The sequence below is a fragment of the Diadema setosum genome, chromosome 20 (genome assembly GCF_964275005.1).
Source record: "Diadema setosum chromosome 20, eeDiaSeto1, whole genome shotgun sequence".
Classification (NCBI taxonomy): domain Eukaryota; kingdom Metazoa; phylum Echinodermata; class Echinoidea; order Diadematoida; family Diadematidae; genus Diadema; species Diadema setosum.
Genome location: NC_092704.1, coordinates 11,079,125 through 11,092,709, shown reverse-complemented (window position 1 = coordinate 11,092,709; position 13,585 = coordinate 11,079,125). Strand labels below are relative to the sequence as shown.

Genomic DNA, 13,585 nt, shown 5'->3' with positions numbered 1-13,585 from the left:
AAATGTTTTTGAACTTGGCATCCCTGCCTACGGTTTTATCAATTCAGTGTATTTCTTCAGTGTTAGTATTGTTCTTCCTAGGGGCCCTGCAGGGTCCCTAGGAAGAACAGTGTTAACACTGAAGAAGCCAACACTCACTTATTATTACCCTAGCATTGTTGGGCCTTAACTCGTGGGTCGAGAAGGACATCACGGGTACAAAGAAAACAAAACAAATAAGTAAAAAAGAAACCAAAAGTCTTGATTGAAATCCACGAAGAGGGGGGGGGGGGGGGTCTATAAAAGACGTATCCGACAAGAGTGGCCACCAGTAATTGGGTTTGGCTTCCTATTGAAAGCAAGAACGTTTTCCCTGGTGTATAATCCTTCATGTGCATTAAAAATCGGATCAGCATGTTAATCCACTTCTCTTTAACAACCACACAAGCTAATGACTGATTGTGAGCTAATGCTCTAAATCCTAAATGATTTGCAGCTCAATTGCAGAGACTTAGGGTGTGGCTGTCTCTCCTTTATCGCCCGGGTGCGAGGTTGCCTTTCAATGCACGGTCAAGCTTGAGTGACAATGACCTTTCACGCGGGGACGAGGATGCATTCAGTTGTAACAACTCCCAAAAAGGCTATTCATTAGTGCGGTATTTGGTTATCCCAGCCTCCATGCCCTCGAACTTTGATCTTTGTTCAAAATCAGACGATCTAATCTCGTTCAACAATGATGCGTGCCCCCCTCTGAGACCAAACAAGGGTGATACTGGAAGGATTCAGGGGAGGGGGGGGGGGGGGGGGACTAGGCTATCATTGTTTCTTGACAGGTTAGTTAATTGACAATAACTTGATCTCTGCCAACAGGCGCGGAAAGCCAGTCATGATAAAGGTGTGCCAGTAGTGCTTATAAGCCCAAATGAAAATTTGATCAAAGTCGGATAAAAATCAGGAAAGTTATGAAATTGAATAGTTTCTCTCAATTTCGCAAAGACATGTCTAGACCAGTTGATATGAATATGCAAATGAATGAGTTGATGATGTCATCACCTCACAATTTTCTATTGATTGTGTACAAAACAAAAAAGTCTGATGAAAATTTATTTTCAGCTTTAAATGTGTAAGACATATAATGTTATTACTGGCTGAATAATTTCAAAATAATGATCAGGCAAATACATTAGAATTTGAGACTGGGGCATAATTGCATTTTAAAAGAAAAGGGGGGGGGGACCCACACACTGTAATGTCAAGATTTTGTGTACATACTATATTGCAAATTGTGAGGTGATGCCATCGTCAATTCATTCATTTGTATGTATTCATATTGACTGCTGAAGAAGTGTTTAGTGAAAATTAAAGTAAAACTTCACAATTTCATAGCTTCCTTAAATCATTCTTATCCCATTTTGATCAAATTTTCACTGTTTGCCAATCAAATTTTACTCTTTCTCATCAGACTAACGTTTAGTCTAACTAACTAATGTTTAACTGGTTTGGAATTCCTGCTCTGGAAGGTTATGGCTTTAGTGTTAAAGGGACTGTACAGTACTGGCTGAGGTGGGGATTCAGGTTTATAACATTCCTAAGTGAGATAATGAGAAACCTCATATGAAAAATGAAAATTTTAAGAAGGATTCAACATTTATTTGATGAAAATCGGTTTTCAAATGGCTGAGATATTCAAAAAAGTTATAATAATAAAAGGCGACATGCCACGCCTTTTATTTGGATCTCTTTGTTTCACCTTGTTTTTGGATATTTCAGCTATTTCAAAACCGATTTTCATCAAATAAACTTTTGATACCCCGTAGAATTGCATGCTCTTTGACATCTCATAGAGTGGTTTTTCAATATCTCGCAAAACGTTAAAAGCTAAATCCTCACCTCAACCAGAACTGTATAGTCCCTTTAAAGCATGCAAAAGGTTATAAATGACATGAACAGCAAATCCAATTGTCAAAATCTGTACAGGCAATCTCATACACCACGATGGAAGCAAGACTGACACATGAAAGTTGTGTTCCAGTATCAACACAATTATCATTTTTAATGATTATCCACACACTAGGGAATATGATAAATATTCAATTGACAGAAAAGCAGTGTTGCAGATTTTGTACCACATTAAACTCTAACTTCAATGAATATTACTGGCTAATCACACACCTGTAGTCAACATACAGCAGGAAAATGATTGCAGGATGCCAAGATATCTGACACAAACTGACATATTGCCTTATGTCAACAGAATATCAAGCTTTCTACGAATTTCAGATGAGAATGATCATACATTGAACATTGCCAGGACACATATCAGAGGTAAGCTTTCTATCATATCTGAACCAAGGCATTGCAGTAAAGAAAATCATCTCTTTGGTGGCATAGAGCTTTAATGTTCATTTGAACTCTTGCATGCTAAAGATTTTTACTAAAAATGTTACATACACCATAAAATTGCCACACCAAAAAAAAAAGGACAACAGTACGGTGAATACCTGAGTAACTGCACAGTACATGGATTTAAAATAACCCGCACATATTTAAAAGCAGATGACACTCTAAAAATTGCATGTTTTGCCCAAAACTTTGGTCTGTGTATGTCACTGCCCTTCTGACACAAATCTTTCCACAATGAACACCATGTCTTTCAAGCTATAATGCATTCACAATTATTTTTCATTCATTTAGCGAGTCTTAATTTTCTGCAAATCGGGACTTCCTGACAATATTCATGAGTGGTAAACTTTGCGATTGTGGAATACAGTGATGAACGCAGAAAATGTATACAAGGCTGTATGAGCATATTGAATTCCTGTCAGGATCAGAGCAGATATTTCTGCGCATCGTTAAAATCATGAATAGCACTGGACTCGTGAAATTCTTCAAAATAGAATTTCATGAAATATATTGCATATACAATGTACAGCATATAATCATATCAAAATCACACTTTTTCTGTTTTTCTTATCATTCTACTGTACCTTACCCTAAAAAAAAATTCCTGTCAAAGTGACAATATCTTATTGCTTATAATGTATGTAATATTTTAAAAGTCACAACAGTTCTGAGCATTCTTTTTTTTTTTAAACTGACATTCACCTCTTGAATGTGATATGTCAGTTTCGCCCACACAAGAAAATGGGCAAATGATGGCGACCCCTTGTGGTTTGCCCCAGGTGACTAGGACCCCGTTTACAGTGCGAGGCTCAGCTGTGGCTCGGCCACAGCCGAGCCCGCCTTCATTTCAGTGTAAACGCGCAAAAGGCCAAATGCGGGGCCAAAATTGGCCATGCATTTGGCCACGCTCTGGAGGTGGTCTCTCTCGGCCGCGGCTTGGCCGCGGCCGAGCCCGGCCTGTTCTCAGTGTAAACGCAAACTGGGCCAAATGCGCGGCCAATTTTAGTCTGGCTCCCAAACCCTCTGCCCGTACTATTTCGCTATTCAGCAGGGGTCGCACTTAACTTTTTTTTTAACTAGCCAGGCGGACTACTTAGAATCAATTTTGACACTGAAGCAATATTTTGGCTAGCCAGACGGACTAGTTACTTCAGAATCTTATGATTTTTAGCTAGTCCGACATGATTTTGGGTGGCCAATGGCCAGCGGACCATCGCCAATTTCGAACCCTGTTCAGGATATTAACGTCGAAAACTAGTATAGTTTAAGGTGGTTAATTTGTCCTGCAAAGAATTTTTCCTTCGGCAAAGGCCTTTGCCCGAACGGCGACTTCGTCGCCACGGAATCTAGTTGGCAAAGGGTCTGAAAACCAGACTATACCAAATTGCGTTTGTTTACAAGCAGAGCCCCACTACAACAAAATATTAAGTTAGCCCAGCAGTGTAAACGGACAAAATTGTGGGGCTCGTGCGGGGCTCGGCCGCGGCTCGGCCCAGCCCAGCACTGTAAACGGGGTCTAGCAATAGTCAGCAAACCGTATCAACCAGGCGCTTTGTGCTTTTAAGCTTGAATGAATTGAATGAACCTCTTAAATTATGAACACAGATGTTACCGGGTACACAACGAGAGTTTTACAGCTACTGCCATTCAAGAAATATGCCAAATATACAGTAGCTATAGCCCAGTCAAAATACAAAGATAAATACATGTATTCCTGAGCTGGTCTTATTGACAACTACATATAAGAGAAAATGCCTACCACCACTAAGCCACTGGTGGTGTACAAAGCAGTGGATATAAGGTTTCCTATTGGAGGAAAGTGGGATACACTGGAAGCAAAAGAGCCTCTTTTGCAGAAAACTAAGCGGCAGCATCTGCCTCTGGAGGGCCTTCATGGCATTTGATCTAGAATATCTCAACTTCTCCTGTTCAGTCAAAATATGATGTTGGGATATGTAATTTCCATTATCCTGAGCCAAGGGTGAGGTAGACGTACTACTGTTGGGAAGGCACAGCTTACGTAGCTGGGAATCATTTGACAAATCATTTAGCTGCATCATTTAATGATTTGTTGTTGTGAGGGGTATTCTCAGTTTGAAAAGAGCATCATTATACAGGATGACCATCATAAGAGATCTTCTAGCAACAACTTGTGATGAAAGCATCTCTTAACATACTTCTCAGGGTCATTAACCCTTTGAGTACAATGCCTTCCATGGGCTTGTTATCCCACAAGAGCAGAGTCTCTTCCATCACAGGTGTGGTTATATATAGCCTTTTGTCAAGGCCCTCTTACTATACGATGGTTGTAACGGGCGAGCGAAGCCAGCTGAGCCGAGCGCAATAGTGCGAGGGCCTTTTGAGATCTGCTTCACATATTATTATTCATGACACATGACCCTACTGAATAGTCATATTAACAGGTTCCGGTCAACCAATGGAATGGCACGCTCCCCACATCCTCCGTCTTGGCATTGTTCGGCCTGTTCGTATGCATCATTGACCCGCACATTGGTCAATTTTTGCTCCCCAATTCAGGGAGCAAAAGTTGGTTATTCAAAGGGCTATTACATAAGGATGTGAATCAGATCTTAAAAGGCTCTCGCACTGTCCACTCAGCTGAGTTCGCTTTATTTGCCCCCCATTCGCTCACCACCAAACAGCGAGAGGGCCTTGGCGAAAGGCTAGGTCATCCACTGATTTTGAATCCAACCATAGTTAACTTTGATTTCTCATGACCAGGTATGCTACAACATCTTATACTGCTGTCAGCACAATGGCTCTTTTTGAGTTTTTGAACATACCTGGTAGGCCAACATGTTTTTAACTTAAACCATAGATCAATCTCTAAAAACAATGTGACACAAGATGAAAAAACGGGCAGAAAATATGACTTCTGTACAGATACCTTGTCTGTGAGGAAGGTGCAGTTTGTTCTGTGGATGCCTGAAATCCAAAAACAGTTGCCAGTTACTTGTTAAGTTTCCAGTTGTACCCTGAAGTGGAAATGACACCGGGAATCGGTGCAAGTCCGTGCGTTTAGGTGAAGATCATATTGAGGTCCAAATTCTGTGACCACATTCAGAAAAGATTTGGCATTGTGGTGAAAAGGTGAATTGCAAGATTGATCTGTGTATTTTCCATTCTTATCACAAACTATAATTTAGCTAAAAATTTACAACATTACAATGTGCATGGTCATATAACCCATTAGTTTGCTACGATCACTGGTATACTTCTACCACAAAAGATGAACCTTACTGGAATTACTACCACTAGAATTCACTCCTGGCATACAGTCTGTATATATGTAGGACAAAATTGTTGTGTGAATAGGGATCTCAGTCATTTCTTAACCTCTTACCTAAATAGACTGGGGTTAAATGCTCAATTGTTGAAGTTAGACAAAAACTCATCTTGACACTGGACATCAAGTCAAGCTTGTTTGACATCTTTCAGCAAATGACCATTGCAAAAGGTCTGATGTGAAGGTGAGAGTCTCAAAAATCTGGTGAAAGTTCACCGTCGTACCTCTAAAGATTCTACAACTTATCATGCATGATTTTGATCACAGTGCCAACATGAGCAACCATGCAACAGTCACATCAGTTGATATAATATTAAACCCATTCCCCCACCCCCTGTTTACTGTTCAGATCTTCTATGCACAAAATTACATGTACACTATATGCATGGTCTGCAATGTGCAATACCCATTCATTTTTACGTGAAAACCTAGCCTGCTTTCTCACAAAGCAAAGACGCTGTTTTGGCGGAAAACCTGTACTGCAATCACGTCAATACAATGAGTGGGATGTGATATCATCTCATAAACTAAAATACGCACCTCTGACATATCAGTGGTACATTTACCATATCACCAGTAGGATATATAACCTTTTTTCACTATTTCCCTTGAGAAATAATTGGACTCTGACGGGATTTTGCACAGTGGCAATATGTTTCGTCACTTTCAATGGCCTCGACCAATCAAAGGACAAAAAATAATTTGTGAGGGATATAAAAGGAAATAATTATGAAGTATTTACTGTAGATGCCTTGTGTCTTGAAAGGGAGAAAACAAACTTGAGCATCAACCCTTTATTAAAAATCAAACCTGGGGGGTGTTTCATAAAGCTTTTCGTAAACTTTATTAACAACTTCCGATAGACTGGTGATCAGATCTTGTGCTGAATTATGGAAATTCTGATAAGTATAGCACATCAGAACTGATCACCAGTCACTCGTAAGTTGTTCGTAAGTTTACGAACAGCTTTATGAAACACCCCCCTGCACTCAATAGGGATTCTGGATACAATTTATCACCAATCTTCAGTCCAGTGATCAAGAAACAAGCAGGCAGTGCTAGAGAAACGTTGCAATCACTTGGCCTGAAGAAGTCCACAGGAGTGGAAGAAAGAGCTAGCCAGCATATCCCTAAAGGTTGGTAGAACCTGAATCTCCTATTGCTTTTTCTAGTGCTATAGTAGTTTCTAAAATATCATTAGTACATGGATGTTGTATTGAACAACTATAGGTAGCCGAAGGTAATGAGGTTTAACATATCAAATAATTCACGGCTTTATCCTCTTGCCGCGGCACTACTTTTTGTCCTCCATTTCGAGGGCTCGTTTCTTCTCGGCGTACAGGTTTCGCAAATTTTCCGTGGGCTCCAGGCGCCTCTTCCCGAGCTCCGCCCATGACTTCTCCAGCCGGTCCAGCGTGGTGGCATTGGCGATGCGCTTCCCGATGAAGAACCGGTCCAGCTCGTCCTTGCTCTTCAGCCGGCACGAGTCCAGTGAGCACAAGTCCACGACGGCGGCGCTCCGCGTCAGGTTCGGCAGGAACGTGATCCCCGCGGCCTTCTCCAGGGCCTCCAACGAGACCTGGAACTCTTTGAGTCCACGCTGCTTGGAGTCGATCGCCTCGTTGGGGACGATGAACGCACCCAAGCCAATGGTCTCTGAGCCGTTGCCTGGCTCCACGGCGATGACCTTGTAGAGATGTGTGGGCACAGCCACCAGATTGTTCCCGATGACCTGGAATGCAACAAACAAAAACATAAGGCAGCCATTAGTGACCATAGACATGTGTTTATACAAACCTTGTAAACAGAGATTCCAACTTTCCTGCTTTCAGTAGGAGCTCTTCCGCTTTGAGGTCATTTTCTCAAAATCTCCCAGTCTCCTGCTTAATTCAATTTCTCCCGCTCTGGCTGTGTGTCTCCCATTAAAGATGCATTCTTTTTAGTATTTTCCCAAACTGTTGCTTTTTCTCCATCAAACATTAGTTTTGTCATATAAAAGCATGTTCAAAAATAAGACTGCGGACAGCACCAAAGAGCATCTACAACCCTAGAGCTGGCAGGGCCCTTAAAACTAGTCGTGTTTTGCACTGTGTACACATCAAAATCATGGATGTGTTCTCGAGATCAGAGTCTCCTGATTGTTTGGGCATCAATGCTTGGGGTTCGAGTCTCTGTATAAAGAATGAATGAATGAACATCGCAGAGGTTGCTAGGAGAATGCCTTCTATTGTCAAGCAGTGAAAACTGTCTCGCCTCCCCTTGATCATGATAGCGTCGGAAGGAAAACTTTGAAGGCATTTTTCTCGGAACTCTGATTTCCTCAACCATTTGACATGCACTAATAAAATCATAGATATTTACGCAACTGAGTACTTTTATGAGTTGTGCTATATATGAAATTAAAGTAGAAGAGTACGGGAATAATGTCATGCCATTTTCTGAAAATTGTCCTCCTCTGACTTTCGGATCCTTTTGTTGTAGCAGGTCACATATATAAAGACTTTATTTAAACATGTGGTAAATTAATTTTGCTTTCATTTTAGCTTAAACATGCAGAACTTTCTATTTTCCCTTCCTGTTTTCGAGTATTATGATATCTGGGCTTGTTAGTCTTTCACAAGTGTTGTATTCTCCTAAGGCATCAACATAACAGTGTACTTTACCTATACTGTCAATTAAGCTGTACAGGAAGTGCAACTAGCAGAGTAGAATTTGTTTTCAGCTCAAATTACTTGTCCAGGGAATACTGGCAACTGAAATCATATTCACATATTACAAGCATTGTTTAATATTGCAAGTGGCTTTTTTTCAGGTTAAAATTGTTGGTCTTTGCTGACTGAGTGGTATGATGATGTAAAAATAATACCAGAAAAATCACTCTAAGTTAGAGACACAATTTTGAGAATTATGTGATCATTAGCAAGTGATCTACAAACGAATATCACCATGCTACAGACCGTTTACTGAATGGTTCACTTTAACACTGCAGTCTATGGGAAAAATTGAGTATTATAGTAAATCTGGTCACTCACAGCTTTATTTTTATTCTTTTGAAACACTATGTTTTCATTTTCAACCATATTGTTTTTCCAGTTTGAGATTGACATGATATCAGAGTTTCCAGTGGCATGTAGGACCATGAAGTTCAAAACTTTCACATGAGAAATACTGTAAAAAAAAAAGTACCTTTACGGCAGGAAACAGACCATAAATCTTGTGTGACCTTTTCAGGTAAGGCTTCTGCTAATTTTGCCTTGAATGTAAGACCTACTCAACTTTTCTTCTATCATGCCTCCCTCAATACACCTGCATAAATACATTTAAATTTTGTGAACTTGGAATTCACCCTCAAAGAACGAAATGACGCAGAAAATATGATGTGAACATGTTGGGGATGAAGAGTATAAATATCAATAACAAAATGTACACAAGTAAAAAGTAAGTACAAATAGTAAAGATACAGGTGAGTAAAGGAGAAACCACTATGAGTGCACCTCAGTGGATCTAGCACATATCCAGGTCTAATGGGGAGATGCTTTATAATTTTTACGTGTCTGGCAGCACTGTGTCTTGGATCTGCCACATGGGGGCGTCCTACATGTACATGATATGTATACGAGATTGATTAAGTCAGTGCTGAGGGCTTTTCAAGTACTGGATACAGTAACTGGGAGATGCTCCCCATTTGAAAGATGCAAAGATTATGTAGTTATTTATCAAAATCCCAGACTGGTTTCCAAACTCATCTTACAGATTAATTTCAACAAAGAGTGCAGTTGTACATGCATGATCATCGATAAAAATCGTATCATTCAAGGCTTTTGTGTACCAAGACAGAGAAAGATTGTGTGCCCAGACAGAGAAAGATTGTGTGCCCATAGAACAAACACAAGCTCTCGCTGCTCACCTCATACTTCACATATTTCTTGCCGTCTTCGGTGACGTTTGGCACCATCAGGGGTCCGCTGATGACGCGCACCTCGCTGAAGGTCGTCGTCAGGTCGCGGCAGTAGATCTCCATCAAATTCCAGAAGTTCATGTTGTTGTCAATGTCCTGGGGGAGGATGTTTGTCAGATAGAATGTCTCGTCCATTGCATCCTGTAAGCAGATGACAAGGAACAGGGACAATAAGCCTAGAAAAGTTCATCTGCAATATCACTCCACTTTAGTGAAAATTAGTTTTTCGAAAAATAGAACAAGTTTCAATAAGAAGCGTCAAAAACATTCAAATAAGTTGAAGATACAACTGTAAGGGAATATCACTGACCTGTATACACATATCTCCATTACATTTCCTCTTTGCAATCAAACTAAAAATAGTGAAGTTGTATCCCAAGTCTTGAAACTTGAGATTACTTTGCCCATTCAGAGGAAGATGACCTCTCAACTATATTGACTGCATTGCACGAGATGTACTTTTGGGCATGATTTAGCTGATGTGCAAACACTGATGATGGAGAAGGATATTTGGCAAGGCATTGTGCACTCAATCTCGAATGCATTTGTCAAGATGTAGTGGTAGAAAGTTGCATCTTTCTTATTAAATTTCCACAGTAGTGTAATAACCTGGTTATAATGATCTTTTATTAAGGGGTGAGAAGGTTTGTGCAGCAGCTAGATAAGTGGGGACATTAAAAAAGATATATTGGAACATGAAAATTCCCAAAACATTCGCCATGTTCCATGCGTGATTGCAATAAAGACCTACACCATTATGTCTGTTTGAATTTGACTAATCATTTACACTGATACAAACATGGAATGGACCTTCTCCATATACAAGAGGGGGGCAATTAGGAGAGGGGACAATATTTCCTGCTGTAACATTCACTGGAATACAGCTAAAGCTGGGCTGCTAACATTCAGACCAAATTTCACAAATCTAGGATATTTCATGGGGCAATCAGGGAGATACCTGTCAGTTTTAATACATTTCAAGAGGTCAAAACGAATCCCTAAATCAGGTGGCTTTGGCATTCCTTTGTCAAGATATTTAATATTTTTTGATTAACAGCGACTTCTGCAGGATCAGAAACACTTGGTAGCTCTACATCTAAAATATTAGAGTGTAAACGCTAACCAGCAAATGATCATAATACAAAAGATTTGGGCTAAACTAAATACCTATAAAATGTGAGAAGTGTTTCACAGATGGCAAGAGAAACCCCAAGCACAACAAGAATGATAAGAGCTAAAAATGTGGTATGTTTCCCATACAAGATATTTTACTGAAATCTCCAACTTGACATCTGTGGAAATGGACCCCGTTTACAATGCGGGGCCAGGCTCGGCCACGGCCGAGCCCAGCCTCAATTGCGAGGCCGGGCCCCGCAATTTTGTCCGTTTACACTGCCGGGCTCGGCCGCGCTTTTGATTCAAACCTTTCAATATTTTGTCGTAGTGGCGCTCTGCTTGTAAACAAATGCAATTTGGTATTGTCTGGTTTTCAGACCCTTTGCCAAATGAATTCCGTGGCGACAAAGTCGCCGTTCGGGCAAAGGCCTTTGCCGAAGGAAAGAATCCTTTGCAGGACAAAACCACCTTAAACTATACTAGTTTTCAACGTTGAGGGGGTTAATATCCTGAATAGCGAAAGATACAGGCAGAGGGTTTGGTAGCCAGACTAAAATTGGCTGCGCAATTGGCCGCGCATTTGGCCCAGTTTGCGTTTACACCAAGAAAAGGCCGGGCTCGGCCGCGGCTTGGCCGCGGCCGAGACCACCTCCAGAGCGAGGCCAAATGCGAGGCCAATTTTGGCCTCGCATTTGGCCTTTTGCGTGTTTACACTGAAGCGGGGCTGGGCACGGCTGCGGCCGAGCCGCGGCCGAGCCTCGCACTGTAAACGGGGTCTTAGCAACTTGTAACTTGACACAACTCACCATAGAAAATGGTTTCCTTTTTGATATTTCTCACAAAGATACTAACAGCTTGATACTGATTTAGACACTGAAAGGGAAATGAAACTCATGTGGATTGAGTGAATGCAGCATGTATAAAGAACAATATAAAAAAATAACGAAGATTTCACTTTCTTCATAAGTACATATTTTCTTGACTTGTTACTGACATATGCTATTATAAAGGGTATTGTATATACCCCCTGCTTCCTGAAAGAGGTATTAAAGGGGTGGTACAGTATTGGTGGAGATGAGAATTGGGCTTTTAACTTTTTGCGAGATATCAAGAAAACACTTATGATATAGTACAGAACATACCATTTTAAGAGGAATTCAAAGTTTATTTGATGAAAATCGGGTTTGGAATGACTGAAACATTCAATAACAAAGTAAAACAAAGCAATCGTAATAAAGTGTGGGTCCCACACTTTATTAGAATCGCTCTGTTTTGGATATCTCATCCATTTAAAAAACCAATTTTCATCAAATAAACGTTGAATTCCTCATAGCATTGCATGCTCTTTCATATTTCATAAGAGGTTTCTCATTATCTCACCAAAAAATGTTATAAAACCTGAAATTAGGTCTAAACCAAACCTATACGATCCCTTTAAAGTCAAGTGCTCTTTCGTAATGTTTGCCTATAAAAGTTTACTTTGTTATTAGCACACATCTCGACTTGCTGCTGACATGATTATATTAGGGTAATATTATTCCCCCTGCTTTCTGAAAGAGCTCAAGTGCTCTTTCATCATGCTGGAAAAGTGAACACACATGTTGAATTTTCTTTATATTTGCTTTATATCGTTCTCAATAATTATACATGTAAAATTACAAACTGTATGAGTCTTCTCATCGAGCAATGGCCACAACAAAACTTTAAAAATTCACAACTTTTGAACGGACATCCCGATTTCCCTCAAACTTTCACTCGTGTGTTCTATTAATTACGTATTGCTACATTCACTCAATCCACATGCACATGTATGTTTGGGTTTCAGTCCCCTTTATGGACATGCCATCTTCCAAAAGTATGATTTTCCTTGTAACCATGCTACGTCATTTGTAAGATTATCAATCTATGAGCATTGATCAGCAGTCATAAATCACTTTATAGAGAGACGATGATGAATATTAGGCACTCTATCGACATAGTCCCAGACACTGTTGTTATTAGTGGCATGTATCTTCCTCAAGAGACTAATATACATTCATGTATAAGCAGTGTATATCATTATGCAATTGACTAATTAAACTCTGAGGTGATTTATGGGGACTTGCTTCAGTTTAGTTTCACTCAGAATATGCAATCAGTTTGTTTTCGATGATGAAACCACCATGAGTTCCTGTTGGAGATGTGTCAAGGGGAACACATTTAGTCCCCTAAACCCACATTTCTGTGGTTGGCACTGCACATTTTTGCAAATTGTCATAATTCCAATTTTCATAATTCCTGTGCAGAGATCATACATGTAGTTCAACAAGGCTATGGGATTTAGAAGTTTGTCAGTTGCTATGAAACAAGCTACTAAATGGGTTTTTCATTTGCAGCCATAGCTATTATTTTTTAACAGCTAATCTTTCAAGTTTCCTGAATGCATGTAAATATTACAGCTACATTTTTTTTTTTCCAGCTCTTAATAAGGTTACAGGCTTTTTGCTGGATGAGAACATTACAACAGCTCCTGATGTCACTGGAGGACACTGACATAAAGAAAATATAAAAAGAATTCCACAAAATGTCATTTTTTAATGACTTAGCACACAATCCCTGAACTTGTTACTGACGTACACATTATTATGCTTAGACTAATATCACCTCTCCTGCTCACTGAAAGAGGTAAAAGTCAGGTGGTCTTTCTTTATGCTAGAAAAACGAAAATTTGTGTGGAAAAAAATTCTTTGGACCTGTTCTTGGTTTATGACTACAGTAATACATGTTTGTGTGTCCTCCTCAGAAGACATGTTTTGTTTGTGCCCCAAAATTTGAGAAAAATT

At 39.9% G+C, this 13,585-nt stretch overlaps 1 protein-coding gene across 1 annotated transcript in view; it reads right to left on the bottom strand.

The window, feature by feature from the left end:
- Nucleotides 1-6,983: 6,983 nt before the first annotated feature.
- LOC140243848 (nuclease EXOG, mitochondrial-like) overlaps nucleotides 6,984-13,585 on the bottom strand; it is a 30,823-nt gene continuing 24,221 nt past the window's right edge. Inside the window, exons 4-5 of the mRNA XM_072323519.1 lie at nucleotides 9,597-9,788; nucleotides 6,984-7,421 (exon numbers count right to left, since the gene is read on the bottom strand). Of these exons, the coding sequence (XP_072179620.1) occupies nucleotides 6,984-7,421; nucleotides 9,597-9,788 (630 nt within the window). The remainder of the gene's footprint in view (nucleotides 7,422-9,596; nucleotides 9,789-13,585) is intronic.